Genomic DNA, 13,649 nt, shown 5'->3' on the forward strand with positions numbered 1-13,649 from the left:
ATGTTCTGTTTAAATAAATCAGTCAGCGACCATAAATAACACAGAGACAATCAATGTACACACTCCCCTCTAAAAAGGATGCACATTAGAACACAATGTTCATCTCACAATGACATTCATTCACACACGCCCACACTTATACACACACAGTGACACACACACACACACACACTGATACATACACATACACACACACACACACACACACACACACACACACACCCCAGATAATGACAGCTTATTAAATCCCTACTGTTCCAGTGATCCAAAGCAAAAGAGGCTGGGAATAAACAGGCGAAGCTAAGGATGCTGTTAAAGCGGCACACAGATGAAGGCTATTAATGTAATTATGGGATGCTCTCCCTACCAGGTTTCCCATTAGAGTCTTATGACTCAGACGCGTGCCTGTAATAAGGTCAGCGCCACTATGGGGACCAGAGATACAGACCGGCTTATTCCACCTCTCTCCACACATGCACTTTTAGTGGCGCCCGCTCTTCAGTGCCATGAGTCACCAGATTGCCCTCGAAAAAACACTTTCTGCGAACAGAGATCACCAGGGGGGCCAAGGCCTAAGGACATCTAAAGGGAAATTTAACATACTTTCAGTTTATTTGCCTTCACTTCACTGTGGTGCTGTGGTCTGGTAAACACATAAAATGCAAAGGTGTTTGCACAAAAAAAAATCAAGAGACCGCTGTGTGAAAATGTTGCCAAAATGCTGCAAAAGTCTCTAAATGGGGCAACAAAATCAATCAACCCAGTTCTGCAAGTGTGTGCATCACTTCCACACCTTTTCAACCCGTCCCTCTGCCTTGTTCATTCTCTCATTCCAGCCCTCCTCCCTAGGCGCTCTCCCTCCATCTCCTTTCTGAGATGGAAAGATAAAAGACAGTCTCTCTAAAATAATCAGTCTCTCTGAACCTGTTCGAAAGCACATTAAAAATGCTATTGTTCAAGACACTTGGACATATTGAATAAAAGCTAGCAGAACAAGAACACCACCCCAACCCCACACACACACCACCCTTAATTTCTAACCAAGGAGTATTATCTGCAGATAAGTATTCAGATGAAATATGACTTGGATTGCTGGGCTGGCAGTATCACTCTATGAAGAATTTCTTTCACCTCTGGAAATCGCAAGACAATACCGTGACTGTACAACAACACACTGTTTTTATACTAAACCAACACACATGGTTTTATACTAAAATTGCATTTGTGTTTGTGTGTGTTTGTGTGTGTGTGTCTACATTAGCAAAGGCAACAGAGCAGAAATGACTAATTAGTTAGAAAGTCTATCCCGGAGGGAAGGACCAGTGAGAGAGTGTGTGTGTGTGTACGCACGCATGTGTGCAGAAGGAGGACCACTTTAACTTGTGTACCACCCTGTGTGTGTGCGTGAGTTCTTATGCCTTCTTTTTAAAAAATGAATTCACCTGACATCAGAAAAGCTAGCATTGATCGGTCACACCGGGAGACGCAGAGGAGCTGTTCTGCACTCAAGCCGGAGCGGTGCTGTGACTGAGGGGCTGTGTGGAACTCTGACACGCTGCATTGCATGGACTCGGCCAGCACACGCCTCCCCCAGACCGAGCGGGGCCGTCACTTCTCCCTCTGCTTGCTGCTCATGCCCATCTCTGGCCACACTCGGCGGACGCCACACACAACACCACCGGAGCCGTTTTATCGGACAATTAATTTGTTCCTCGCAGAAAAACAGCAAAGCAGCTTGTAAATTTGAGCATGCAGCATCTAGGGGATGAAATGAGCACGATTTATGACAAAGCAACAATTCATCATCGATTAATACATCGGTTACCCGGGTAACATCAATGAAATCCAGGTGGCTGGAGGTGTTCCAAGGAGGTTCGTCTCTCAGGGAAACGAGTTCTGCCTTCAAGAGTGAAACAGCACCAAGACCACAGCTTATCTCTGAGTTTAGGCCCCAGAGCACAGCAGGCCTAAAAGCTGTGAAGAGAGAGGAGGAAGAGAGAGGAAGGGGGAGAGAAGGGGGGAGGGGGGAACGAGAGGGAGGGAGGGAGAGAGAGAGAAGGAATGAGAGAGCGAGAAGGAGAAAGGGAGAAACCCTACCCTCATTTTTTAGACAGAAAGACGCACACACAGAAACATAACTGGACACGTCCATCAACTTTCTCACCGCCACAGCATTGTGTTTTCCTGTAGACTTCCCCGCCAAGTTGGTCCCCCCAGGATGTGATGGGGGGGACAGTACTGGACTGGCCGGTGTTGTTGCAGACACGCCGGTCCCCGGCCCAGCCTCAGGCGGTACAGCCTGGCTCCCTGCCCAGGGCAAGAACAGGCCACACTCTCACTGTCAGCTCCCACACACACCTGCAGCCACTTGCACAGAGACCTGAGTGTTACACAAACAAGGAGTGACGGACAGGTGGGAGGGGTACACCCGCAGGTCGAGCTGAAAGAACCCCCACACCTGCCGTGAGCTGGAGTCACACCAAGGGATGGGGGTGTCACTTAGCCCTGCGTGGGTGGGTAGACGCCTCAGGTGCTGCTTACCAAAGCTGTGTCGCACACGCTCGCTCCAACACCTGGTAATCTCCCGCTTCTCAAAAGGTGGAGATGCTATCGCTATTGCTATGCTCAATTTCTGTTTATCTCCGTGAGAAAGTATCAGGGCGTGACGTGCACCTGTAATATGCTGGATCTGGCCTCCCCTGCCGAGGGAATCATCAGCATCGCAGGAACTCCGTGCCGTTTCCCCCTCCGCCCAGGACAGGGTTAAATATACCTGCATTAATGCTGCTCCCAATCTGCTGAATTTCTTCTCCGCTTGGCTAATGGTCACATGACTGCATTTTCAAATCTCATTTATCATGTGCAACAAAGGAGAAAGAGGGGGCGGGGAGGGAGAGAGAGGGAATGTTTTAAGAGAGAAATTCATTCTCCTCATACCCACTTCTCCCAATCCCCCTACACACACTTTGCCAAATTGTGGACTCACAGACATCCTCGCACCAATACCCTCCCCCCCTTCCCTGCCAGTTGTCAGGTAGCACTAAAATGAATGGAGGTATTTGTGGTGGTGAGGGTGTGTGTTGTGGATGACGGGGGAGCCGTGTTAGCCAGGCTGAGCAGTAATGTAAGAGAGGAATGTTTAGGAGCAGAGAACAGTGCGTACCCACCACTGAATACATCAGCAGGGACTATTCCACTTACCTGAGCAAGTGAATCAGAAAGAACAAAGGAGGGCAAATATTACAGCTACTTCAAGGTTAGACCTCTCCGTATCTGTGCCTAATGAAAACCACGCTGAACACAGACCCATCCACCCTCTTTCACACTGTCAGGTGTGCGCGCACGCACACACACACACATTCATAGACATAGAGACACACACACATACACACATTGACAGGCATAGACAAAAACACACACACACACACACACATACATACATATACGTGTGCGTGTGCAAACACAGACACACAGACATGCATGCACGCGCACACGGGCACACACGCACCCACCCTCACACTCGTGCACACGCACACACACGCGCGCACACACACGCGCACACCTGATTAAATGACAGCCCCCAACCGATGGCATTGGTGATTCACAGGCAGGCTAAATCAGAGCAGGCTCTCACAGGGCCAAACGATGGTCTGACCAATCTGGGATGTTGCTCCTTTAAATCATTCCTCGAAAAAGACTGAAATCATTTCAATCACCTTTTTAACTCTCACCTCTCCCCTCCCATCCACTACTCCCACTTCAACTCTCAAAAGTCCCCTTTAAAGTTCATAAAGTGAACTTCAGCCAGAGGAGCTCCCCACACTGGTATAGGATATAGGTCTTCCAGGCACCAATACCACAAGCATTAAACACAAAGACGGACAGCTGTTGATTAATCATTTTATTTTTCAATACTTTTTGCATACCAACAGAACATTGATGACTGAAAGCTGATTCTGTATAGTCTTTGCATAACCTCCAAACCCCTATTAAAAAATGATGATAATGATGTGAAATTTCACAGAAAAAAAATGCAATAGAAAGTTACACCACAGAAGTGTTATTATCCAGTTAATAATCATTTCTAATAAATGTCCACCTAACTGCTGCAGTCCCATCTGACATGGTCCCAAAGCTTAATGCAAACATTCAGATTTTCCCCCCAGTACCATTCCCACATCTGTATCCACATGACGGGAACCGGGAGACCTGGGTGCCCGTTCACAAAGATGGTATTTGCTCAATGCTCACTTTTGTGCTGTACTAATCAATCATGATTGGATAGTTAATTCTGGTCTCCGTGTCCCATCATGCCAAACACATTAGAATGGACTACTAGATTTACACTGCTACATGCCAGCTTTACCTTGCATTCTGCCAAAAAACATTAAATGTGTTCCTTTCAAGATCTCTGGAAAGGAACTGGACCCTATGACGATTAAAAAAACTAAGAGCTGACTTGTATTAAAGTTACAGTGATCTATTCTATAGAGGGCCTCTTTGTCCCCCGTACTGGATACATAACATTAGTGTTTAACTTTCTAACATCACAAAACACTACTGCTGTTCCCTGTCTATTGTAAATTCACATGGTCTCTGAGCCGATTGTGAACATCTATTGTGCAACTCCTTGAGTTCTGCTCCACTGTGCGCAAAGCATGCTCAGTGATCATTAAAAAAAAAAAACATTTTCTACACAGTGGACTTTGTGTCATAAAAAATTCACCTACTGTCTAAAACTTTGGGGTTAACAAATGGAACAGTTATCCTCTAAACATTCTTGAACCCTGGAGATACATGTAGAATGTTCAGTACAATCTGACTAATCTGGCTCTCACAGTAAACTTCCTGTGCCTTTCCCATAGGCTTTAGAAATGTAGATATGCTTGGTTTCACCCACAAGTACACACACAGCTCTGACACCTGCCTTCAACAAAAAGAAAAATAATGTTCCCCTTTACACTGAGTGGCCCTGATCAAAATTGCTATAACAGCTACACTGAACACTGTGTCTAAGTGACATACGTAATTATGCACATCAACATACATATTAAGGGTCGTGTTAAAACAACAGCATAAATCACCAGCAAACAACTGAGGCTCGAACGCACACCACAGTATGAAACCAGAGGTACTAATTCCATTTAATGTAAAACTGAACCCATGTTATGGCAACCCCAGCACCACCCACACACACCCACTCGCACACACGCACACAAGCACAGTCACGCACAGGCTAGTTGCTCACCACAGTTGAGCTTGCAGAACTTGGACAGGAATGGAATATATTAACTACTTTTTCTCAGATAAATTCTACTCACATTTAAGCATTTCATTGAACAGGTTCACATTAGTGCTTATTGGTTTGCTGGCAGGTGGCTGTTCCAAATACGTCTGGCATCAATTCAATAAGGAAAAAGCAGAAAGCACAACAGGCAATTAAGCAGGAAGACAAAGTGGGAATATTGATTATGGGGGGTGTCGATCTTGTGAATACCTTAATAAAATTAAGTTGGACAAGACAAGTAAATTTATGCTTCAGTGAGAGCGTGTGCATGTGTGTGTGTGTGCATGTGTACTTGGAGGGTGTAGGAAGCTAACTTTTTAAAAACGTGAGAGGGAAGATGAGGGAGGAGAGGAATAAGGGATGGAGAGAGCAGAGGATGCTAATTGTGCTCATCTTTTTTACTGTCGTGGATCTGACTGCCAGATAGCCTTTCAGATGGCACCACAGTAACATATTTCAGCACTTAATGGCATTATATATGGAACATTCAAGGAAGTTTAGAATACATTATATCACATAGTAAAATATAAATTTATTTATTGCTTTTTTTTAATTGATGGTGTGACGCCTACGCTCACAGTCATCTTTTCCCTCTATGATGTCTGCTGCAAGTTGACATTAATATTAATATTAATCAATTAATATTGGTCATTTAAAGTGACTGTTAAACGTGATTGTTATGTCTAAGTTTGAACAGTGCCAGACATCACACGAGCACAAGTGCAAGATACGCTAAAAAAAAAAAACAAACAAAACACAGACAAAACTCACATCTGTGGCGTCTGCAACCCAAACAAGAACAAAGACACAAAGCTGGCTCTCGCGCCAGCCAAACGACACCTGTTTCACCACGGCCAAATGAACACAAAATACCCAGGCCACGGAGAGCGCTAAGCGCTAACTCCAGCCATTATTAAAGCACTTCCTGTGCATATCCCCAGCAGCCCAGCTAATTACACACTCATTAGTTAATTAATCACAAAAGAAAAGGTAATTCGCTTGAAAAATAAATCTCTCCATCCCTTCCTCTCTCTGAAGTGGCACCTGTTTGAGGATGCCAGGAGCTCTCTCTGTTTGATCCGACGCTCTGCAGAGGGTGAGGTCGCCCCACCGGGGCGAGCGCCCCTGCCCCCTACTCGGTTATCTCCAGGATGAGGTCGTCGCCCTCCAGGCTGGAGTCCGCGGAGACGTAGATCTTGGCGACAGTGCCCGAGAGGGGCGAGTTGACAACGGTCTCCATTTTCATGGCGCTCAGAACGCAGAGGGGCTGGCCCTTCTCCACCCGCTGGCCCTCCTTCACCTTCACCTCCACCACCTTCCCCGGCATGGGGGCCCCCACCTGGCCGCGCACATCCTTCAGCGCCTTGGGGTGGAAGTGCATCTCCTGCAGGGGGCGACAGAAGGCGTGTCAGAGCAGCGGCGAGGAACCTGCGACAGCACCTCTCAGGGGTTGGCACATTCCAGAATCATGTCCAAACAGATTGTGCGTTCTCACCTGTCTTCATATTATACCTGAATTATGTCCCCTCAAAGCTAAAACACTAAGGCAGGGGCAGCTTCCCTCCGACCACGCCCCTCTATTTCACATAACAACTCTAATTACCGTTTCAATTTATTTTCACAAAAAGGCTGTGAACAAAAACTAGACACTGTTTCAAAGGAGAGAAAGACATGGTGTCCAAAAATTGCCAATCCAGTGAGCAACGGCTGACACCACAGGTTAAAAATGGGGCAAAAAGTACCCCAGCTAATGCATCTCTTTACCAACAGTCAAGCTCTGAGATTCCTAAGACACAATTCTTCCCGTGGCAGCGGAGCCTTCTTACCTTCATGGCCACAGTGTCCCTGACCAGGACAGATCGCAGCTGACCGTTGAGCTCGAAGAAGACCTCTCTCTGACCCGCCTTGTTCAGGTCCCCTAGAGCCAGGGCTTTGATGTGGAGGATCTTCCCTCGCTCCAGCTCAACCTGAAAATGGAAGATTAGGTGGCAGACGCAGAAGGAATAAGAGGGGGGAAGAGAGAGGGAGAGCAGATGACAGGGAGGAACAGAGGGATTGCATGATATATACTTAATATTACATAATATTACATAACATTCCTAACTGAAAAGATTTACAGCTTTACACAGCCTGCGGATGGTGACTGTGTAAGAGAGGGGTGTTTCTAGGGCAGATCACCTCAAACTCCTCTGCGATCTTGGGCCCGTCCAGGAAGAGGCGCGTGTTGAGGCAGTCCACGGGGCCGAAGGTGTTGGTGAACTCCTTGAACTCCTGGAAGACCTTGGGGTACATCGCCGCTGACATTACGTCCTCGGGGGTGATGTCATCACCGTGCGTCTGTCGCAGCTGCTTCTCCAGGGCTTCAAAGTCCATGGGGGGCAGCGAGGCTCCTGGGCGGCCCTCCACTCGGGGCAGGCTCTTCAGCACCTGGGACAGACGGCCGGACAAAGGGACATTCAGCCTGACCATTTTACTGTCCCAATAAGGATGAAGACACACTGCAGACACTTCAAGAACTGCCATCCATAAAAGAAAAAAAATTCATTAAAAAAATTTTCATAAAAGCCCAACTGTACTCATTGTCACATTATCTTGTGTTTTCCATTACTCAATAATGAAATGTATGACTATTAAATGGTGTAACTGGCGTCAAAGACAAAAATGGAGCTTGAATTCAATTCAGTTGTCATATTTTGTGAGACTTGGCACAGCCTGGCGTGTACCCTCAAAGGGAGGGCATTTGAAAAGAACAGGGGGAGAAGGACAGCGTGCTTCCCCAAAACAAGGGAAACCTGCCCTGAATCTGAGAAGCTCTCAGAGAATGAGAGGCTGTCCTCCCTCTTGGGGCAGGAGAGGGAACATGTGGTGCTGGCAGCACAATATGGTGCTCTTGGGACAATGAGTGAAGAGAGAAATAAAATAAAATACTTGATTTATGATCTGTGGGTAGCAAAGACATTTTTCCCCTTGTTATTTGCATTTCCAGCAGAGACATTGGTAACATACCTGTATACCAGTATACCTGCCAGGTCAATACAGCACACCTGCCAGGCCAATAAAGCCAAGTGAACAGAAATGAATACATTTACATTTATTCATTTAGCAGACGCTTTTATCCAAAGCGACTTACATAGGTTACAGTTCTTTACAATGTTATCCATTTATACAGCTGGATATTTATTGAGGCACCAGTGGGTTAAGTACCTTGCCCAAGGGTACAGCAGCAGTGTCCCAGCGGGGATTGAACCAGCAACCTTTTGGTTACGAGTCCTGCTCCTTAACCACTATGCTACACTGCCACCCATTTGGAGAACAGGGTGAGTTTAGTGACCGAGAAGGAAGGGAAAACATGAATGTGGAGAGTCAAATAGATGGGGATACTACTGATATAATTACCCTAATCAGAGTATCATTACCCCAATCACTGTATGAAATTCAGCTGTTTATAAAATGTCAAAAATGCAACAGGCTTGACGTGAGGCTCGAGCAAAAAAAAATACAGACATCTCACCCTGACACTGAAGGTTACTTAATCAACAGACGGGAGAAACAGCTGAAACTCCATCCTGCATCCAGAAACCAAAGCATTTATGCTCTAAAAGCCCTTATTCAGGTCAAAGGAATCTATAAAAGCATAAAGTGCTACCATAGGTTCATATTGAAGAGGATAAAAAACCCAAACAAATCCACAACAATATAAAACATGAACAATGATTCGGCTTCCAGGGCTTTCAGACACAAAGGCATCGGGGGAAACAATTGATCCAACAGAACGAAGCTGCTGATTACTTACTGTTGGCACGGCAACTGAGGCAAACCAATACTTCGACACAACTCTCAGACAAACAGAACAAAGCCTCAAATATCTCCCTGGCCACCAGCAACACCAACAGAGGAAACCGTGGAGAGAAAAGTAAAGAAGACGAGAGATGAGCCTGTGTTTACAGGCAAACCCACAGGTTCCAGGGAGGTTAGGGGTAGAATACTTCAAATGTCTGGGCATGACCAGAATATTTTAATACGCTTCTAAACCTACCCTGAAAAGAAATGTATCAGGACTTTTTTTTTTCCTAAAGTGTTACGATGGAAGAATAAAATTCAAATATTCCCTGTTGGAGACTTTTCTTCACATGGAAATTGAGTTTTGACAGTTGAGTCGACGCTGCCGCGCACCTGAGTGAGTACACCTGTGAGTGTCAGCCTTCATGTGTGTCTCACGCCGGAGAGGCCGTCCTCTGCCTCAGTGTTCTCACAGCGCAGGAGCATTCTGAGCCTCAGAGCCCAGAGATCGCAGCCAAACTGACAGATCTTTCTTCATTCACTCACAGGCATGATTACTGGCAGGGTTTTACAAAAAGCCAAACGAACAGGGCTCGCTGTGATCTGGAGGCAGAGTCTGTACTCCCTGAATGTCCCCACCCATTTGAGGAGACGCTGCAATGCCTCATACACACGTAGCCTCAAAATGGTACCAAATCTCTTTCACAGCTTGTTCTCACCCCCCCCCCCCCCCCCCCCCCTTAAAACCTACCTGTCAACCCTCACAATGGTTAGAGCGGTTATAATTCAAAACCACAACCATTAGAGCAGTATCAATTTCAACCCACTCAGAGGAGGTATCGAGAGCCCTTCCCATTTCAGTCTTGTCATTTTACCATAAAAACCCAGTACCCCAGAAAAGTGATAATCAAATAAGGAAGACAACAGTGGAGCCCGCGCTGCTGTCAGCTTGTGGTTAGTAAAAGGGTGGATGCCCACTCTGATTCAAGGCACCACTGACAAGGCAGGAAGGTTTTTGGCAGCAGAAGGGATATGGAAATGTATGCTTTTAAAAGGCTCTGATTATTGGGTCTCCTCTCCCCTGGAATGCACCAAGAGCCAGCCGCTGTTCATTAGGGGCTCGACGCTGACACTCAGCCCTCCGAGCCTGCTCCACTCATTTAACTCCTGCAGCCTAGTGCCTCTCTGGGTCAAAAACTGGGCCATCAGCCTTTTCTTCTCACCAAGTTAATGGACTTAAATCACACATAAAATATGTTAACCGGGCTTCAGTGCTCAAAGGATTACCCAAAAAAAAAAAATATTTGTGACACTTCTTGAGGGTATAAAACAATTGGAGAGCCATTAGTTACAGTGGATGCTGTTTAATGATGACATTTTAAGCCACTGTTCATTACACTTGATGCCTTTTGCAAGCTTTTAGGGAGGGGAAAAAAGAGACGGAAAATGCTCCAGCTCATTAGAGTGCGCGTGGAGAGTGCTTTTAGACGTCGCAGTATTTAATGCGTGTGCTGCATTCGGATTTACAGAAGTCAAGACGGCATTATGCTCACTTAAACCTGCAGGCCGAGAAAAGAGGGTGAACAGCCAAGGGATTTTTGAACAGAAGGGTTCAGGGGAGTAGACGGTGTTAGTGTTAGCTTTGACCTGGAGGGCAGGGGGGATTAGATTGGGTTAATACCACCTCCGACCTTACAGATTCCGGGGAATGGGTAGGATTAGTGCTAGAACTGACCTTAAGGGTCCTAGGGAGTAGACTGGGTTAGTGACACTTTTTACCTTAAGGATTCTGGGGAGTGGGTGTGTGGGATTAGTGTTAGCTTTGACCTTGTGGTTTCTGGGGAGTAGCCTGGGTTAGAGCCATCTTTGACATAAAGCATTTCTGGATGGTAGAGTCAGGGTTAACGTGACATTTGACCTGAAGGGTTCTGAGAAGTAGGCCAGGGGTAGTGTTACCTTTGGCCCGAACAGTTCTGGGAAGAAGGCGGGGTTTGTGTTACCTTTGACCTGAAGGGCTCTGGGAAGCCGCCATGGGGGATGCCGATGTGGCCCTGCAGGAACTCCACCACAGACAGGGGGAAGGACAGCTCATCGGCCCGCTCCTCCACCTCCGCCCTGGTCAGAGAGTTCTGCACCATGAACTGCGCCAGGTCGCCCACGATCTTAGATGAGGGGGTCACCTGCGGAAGGGGCGGAGAGGGAGAGAGAGAGAGAGAGAGAGAAAGAGTCACTCCTGCTCGTCTAAGGCATCTCCCATCGGCAAGGATCTGCATTTAACTGAGGAATGTGCTGGAGAGTCGGACAGAGAAAGAGAGCGAGTGAGCCCACAGAGGAGAGGGGGGGGCAGAGAAGAGAAAACAATACAGACGGAGAGAAGGGAGGGAGCGAGTAATGAAGGCAATTTAAGCACGTCCGCCGCTTAACGCAGACTGAGTGACTGCGCCTCCAGTGCTGACGATATTACCCATGAAGGACACACAGGAAGAGCGCACAAGTGGCAAATTATCATCGATCATTTCGTTCAGCCAGGCGCGGAGGAGAAGCAGAGAGGCGAGACCGAGCGCCTTCAGACGCCGAGGATCAGAGGACGCTGCTGTGAGCACACACTTAAAGCTCAGCGCTCCTGTGACCACCGATCAGAGGCGGCGGGAGTGGGATCATCCGTTTAAGACGGAACTTGACCCATTTTCAACCAGGCTTGAAATGATACGCTATTACACGGCCTCTTTTTAAATATCTTGCAGTACTCCTACCCTGAAGTACCCGTCTCTGCGCCCGGTAATTTTCCCCTCATCTTTCTGTTGTCGGAAACAGAGCTGAAACCTAACTGCTGGGGGTGACCCAGGCCCCGTAACTACAGCTGATCCCCGGCTCACCCTCACAGAGGTGCATGTTTTGCGATTGATGCTGACCCGGCACAGCCCTCCACTGCTGCGCTTCTTTCATTCTCATAACTAAAGAAAAGAGCTAAAGCATTAATGAAACCACTGATGTAACCAGATGGCAACCAAACCGTACAGCTCACCGAGCTCCGCCTCCTCAGAGCAAAATGAGAAAGAGCCAGTCAGTATCGAGTGCCATTTAGGCCCAGGATCCAGGCTTGTGTCACACCTCCCAGAGGAAGAGGCATATGGTCACCCAAGTCATCCAGACATCTTCAAAAGCCTCGACACTTCCATTTGGCTATGAGAGACAGCACCCAGCAACGACAGCCGTTTCCTACTCGACACCCACAGACAGACAAGTCAAAGCAGGAGCCTTTTTAAATGTGTGGGAATGGCTTTCTGTTATAATCCATTCCGCCTTTTCAAAGCGGTGTGGAATAAGGGCCTCTGTGCTGCCTTCAGCTTAGGCAGCGACTTCAGTTTCATTTAAGATTCTGGGAGAAGTGACACAGATGGCTGAGGGAGACAGAGAGCTGCGAGGGAGGCCGGGCTCTGCAGACGGAAGGAGGGATTCATTCAGTATGATGAGAGAACAGCTCATCCTCAGCCAGCGAGGGGGCATTTGGGAAGGGGACAGCACAGAGACCCACAGATATAATGATTCACAGCCTGTGAGCAGATGATTTAGTTCAACATGAGGCCCGGGGAGGGGGCTGCTAAAGGCCTCTCCAGCTGTGTCCGTGTGTGCGTGAGTCAGAGTAAATGTGTGTGTGAGCCTGTGTCTGTGTGTGTGTGAGTCAGAGTAAATGTGTGTGTCTGTGTGAGCTTGTGCCAATATGTGTCATAATGTGTGTGTCAGTGGGCGTTGCAGAATATGAGCGCATAAGTCCTGTGGCCTGTGTGCGTGTGTGTGCGAGACTGTAAGTATGCATGTATGTGTGCACGTATTTTCGGTCTAACCTTGATAAGGTCACCCAGCAGCTTGTTAGCTTCGGTGTAGGCCTTCTTCACCTCCTTAAACTTGTTCCCCAGCCCCATGCTGTGTGCCTGGAAGTGCAGGTTGGTGTACTGGCCCCCGGGAATCTCATTCTCGTACACGTCAGCATTGCCCGACTTCATGGTGGCCGTGCAGTCAAAGGGGGCATAGAGGCCTCGGGTCACTTCCCAGTACTCACTGTAGTCAAACACCTTCTCCAGCGAGATGCCTGAGGGGGCAGGATGGTTCAGTGTTACAAACGTACTGGAAGCATGTGTTAACACCTCTATCTAGCTGATGTGGGGTGAGAGTTCTGGTGCAAAACGATTGCCGTGCATCATCGAGGTGGGGTCTACGCACTGGGGGTGGCAGAGGCAAGCTCCCTCCCTCCCAAAACCTGTGAACAGCTTTCACAACCATGGAAGTCACTTTATGAATAAATCCACTATATTACAATATTTTCACATCCTTCCTGCTGACTTTCACGCATCACCAGCATCTTTCAAAACACAGAGTAACAAGGAGAAAAAGAGCTCGTGCCACATCATCAGGCAGCAATCGAGACCAAATCTGTCACTGTGTTCAGTCTAATTCTGAATGATCCGTAGGCGTGAGATTCCTCCACGAATCAGAGGGCATTATTCCACGGATCGACACTCTGTGTGCACAAATGCCTTTACATCAGTGTGAAGCTCACGTTAGACTAATTCAAATCTGTGTA

General features: G+C 47.4%; 1 protein-coding gene across 1 annotated transcript in view; it reads right to left on the reverse strand.

The window, feature by feature from the left end:
* Positions 1-3,919: 3,919 nt before the first annotated feature.
* Positions 3,920-13,649, reverse strand: part of LOC118775736 (pyruvate carboxylase, mitochondrial) — an 88,314-nt gene continuing 78,584 nt past the window's right edge. Inside the window, exons 17-21 of the mRNA XM_036525793.1 lie at positions 12,913-13,157; positions 11,068-11,247; positions 7,466-7,714; positions 7,114-7,254; positions 3,920-6,671 (exon numbers count right to left, since the gene is read on the reverse strand). Of these exons, the coding sequence (XP_036381686.1) occupies positions 6,420-6,671; positions 7,114-7,254; positions 7,466-7,714; positions 11,068-11,247; positions 12,913-13,157 (1,067 nt within the window). The 3' untranslated portion in view covers positions 3,920-6,419. The remainder of the gene's footprint in view (positions 6,672-7,113; positions 7,255-7,465; positions 7,715-11,067; positions 11,248-12,912; positions 13,158-13,649) is intronic.

This window comes from Megalops cyprinoides, chromosome 3 (genome assembly GCF_013368585.1).
Source record: "Megalops cyprinoides isolate fMegCyp1 chromosome 3, fMegCyp1.pri, whole genome shotgun sequence".
Taxonomy (NCBI): Eukaryota; Metazoa; Chordata; class Actinopteri; order Elopiformes; family Megalopidae; genus Megalops; species Megalops cyprinoides.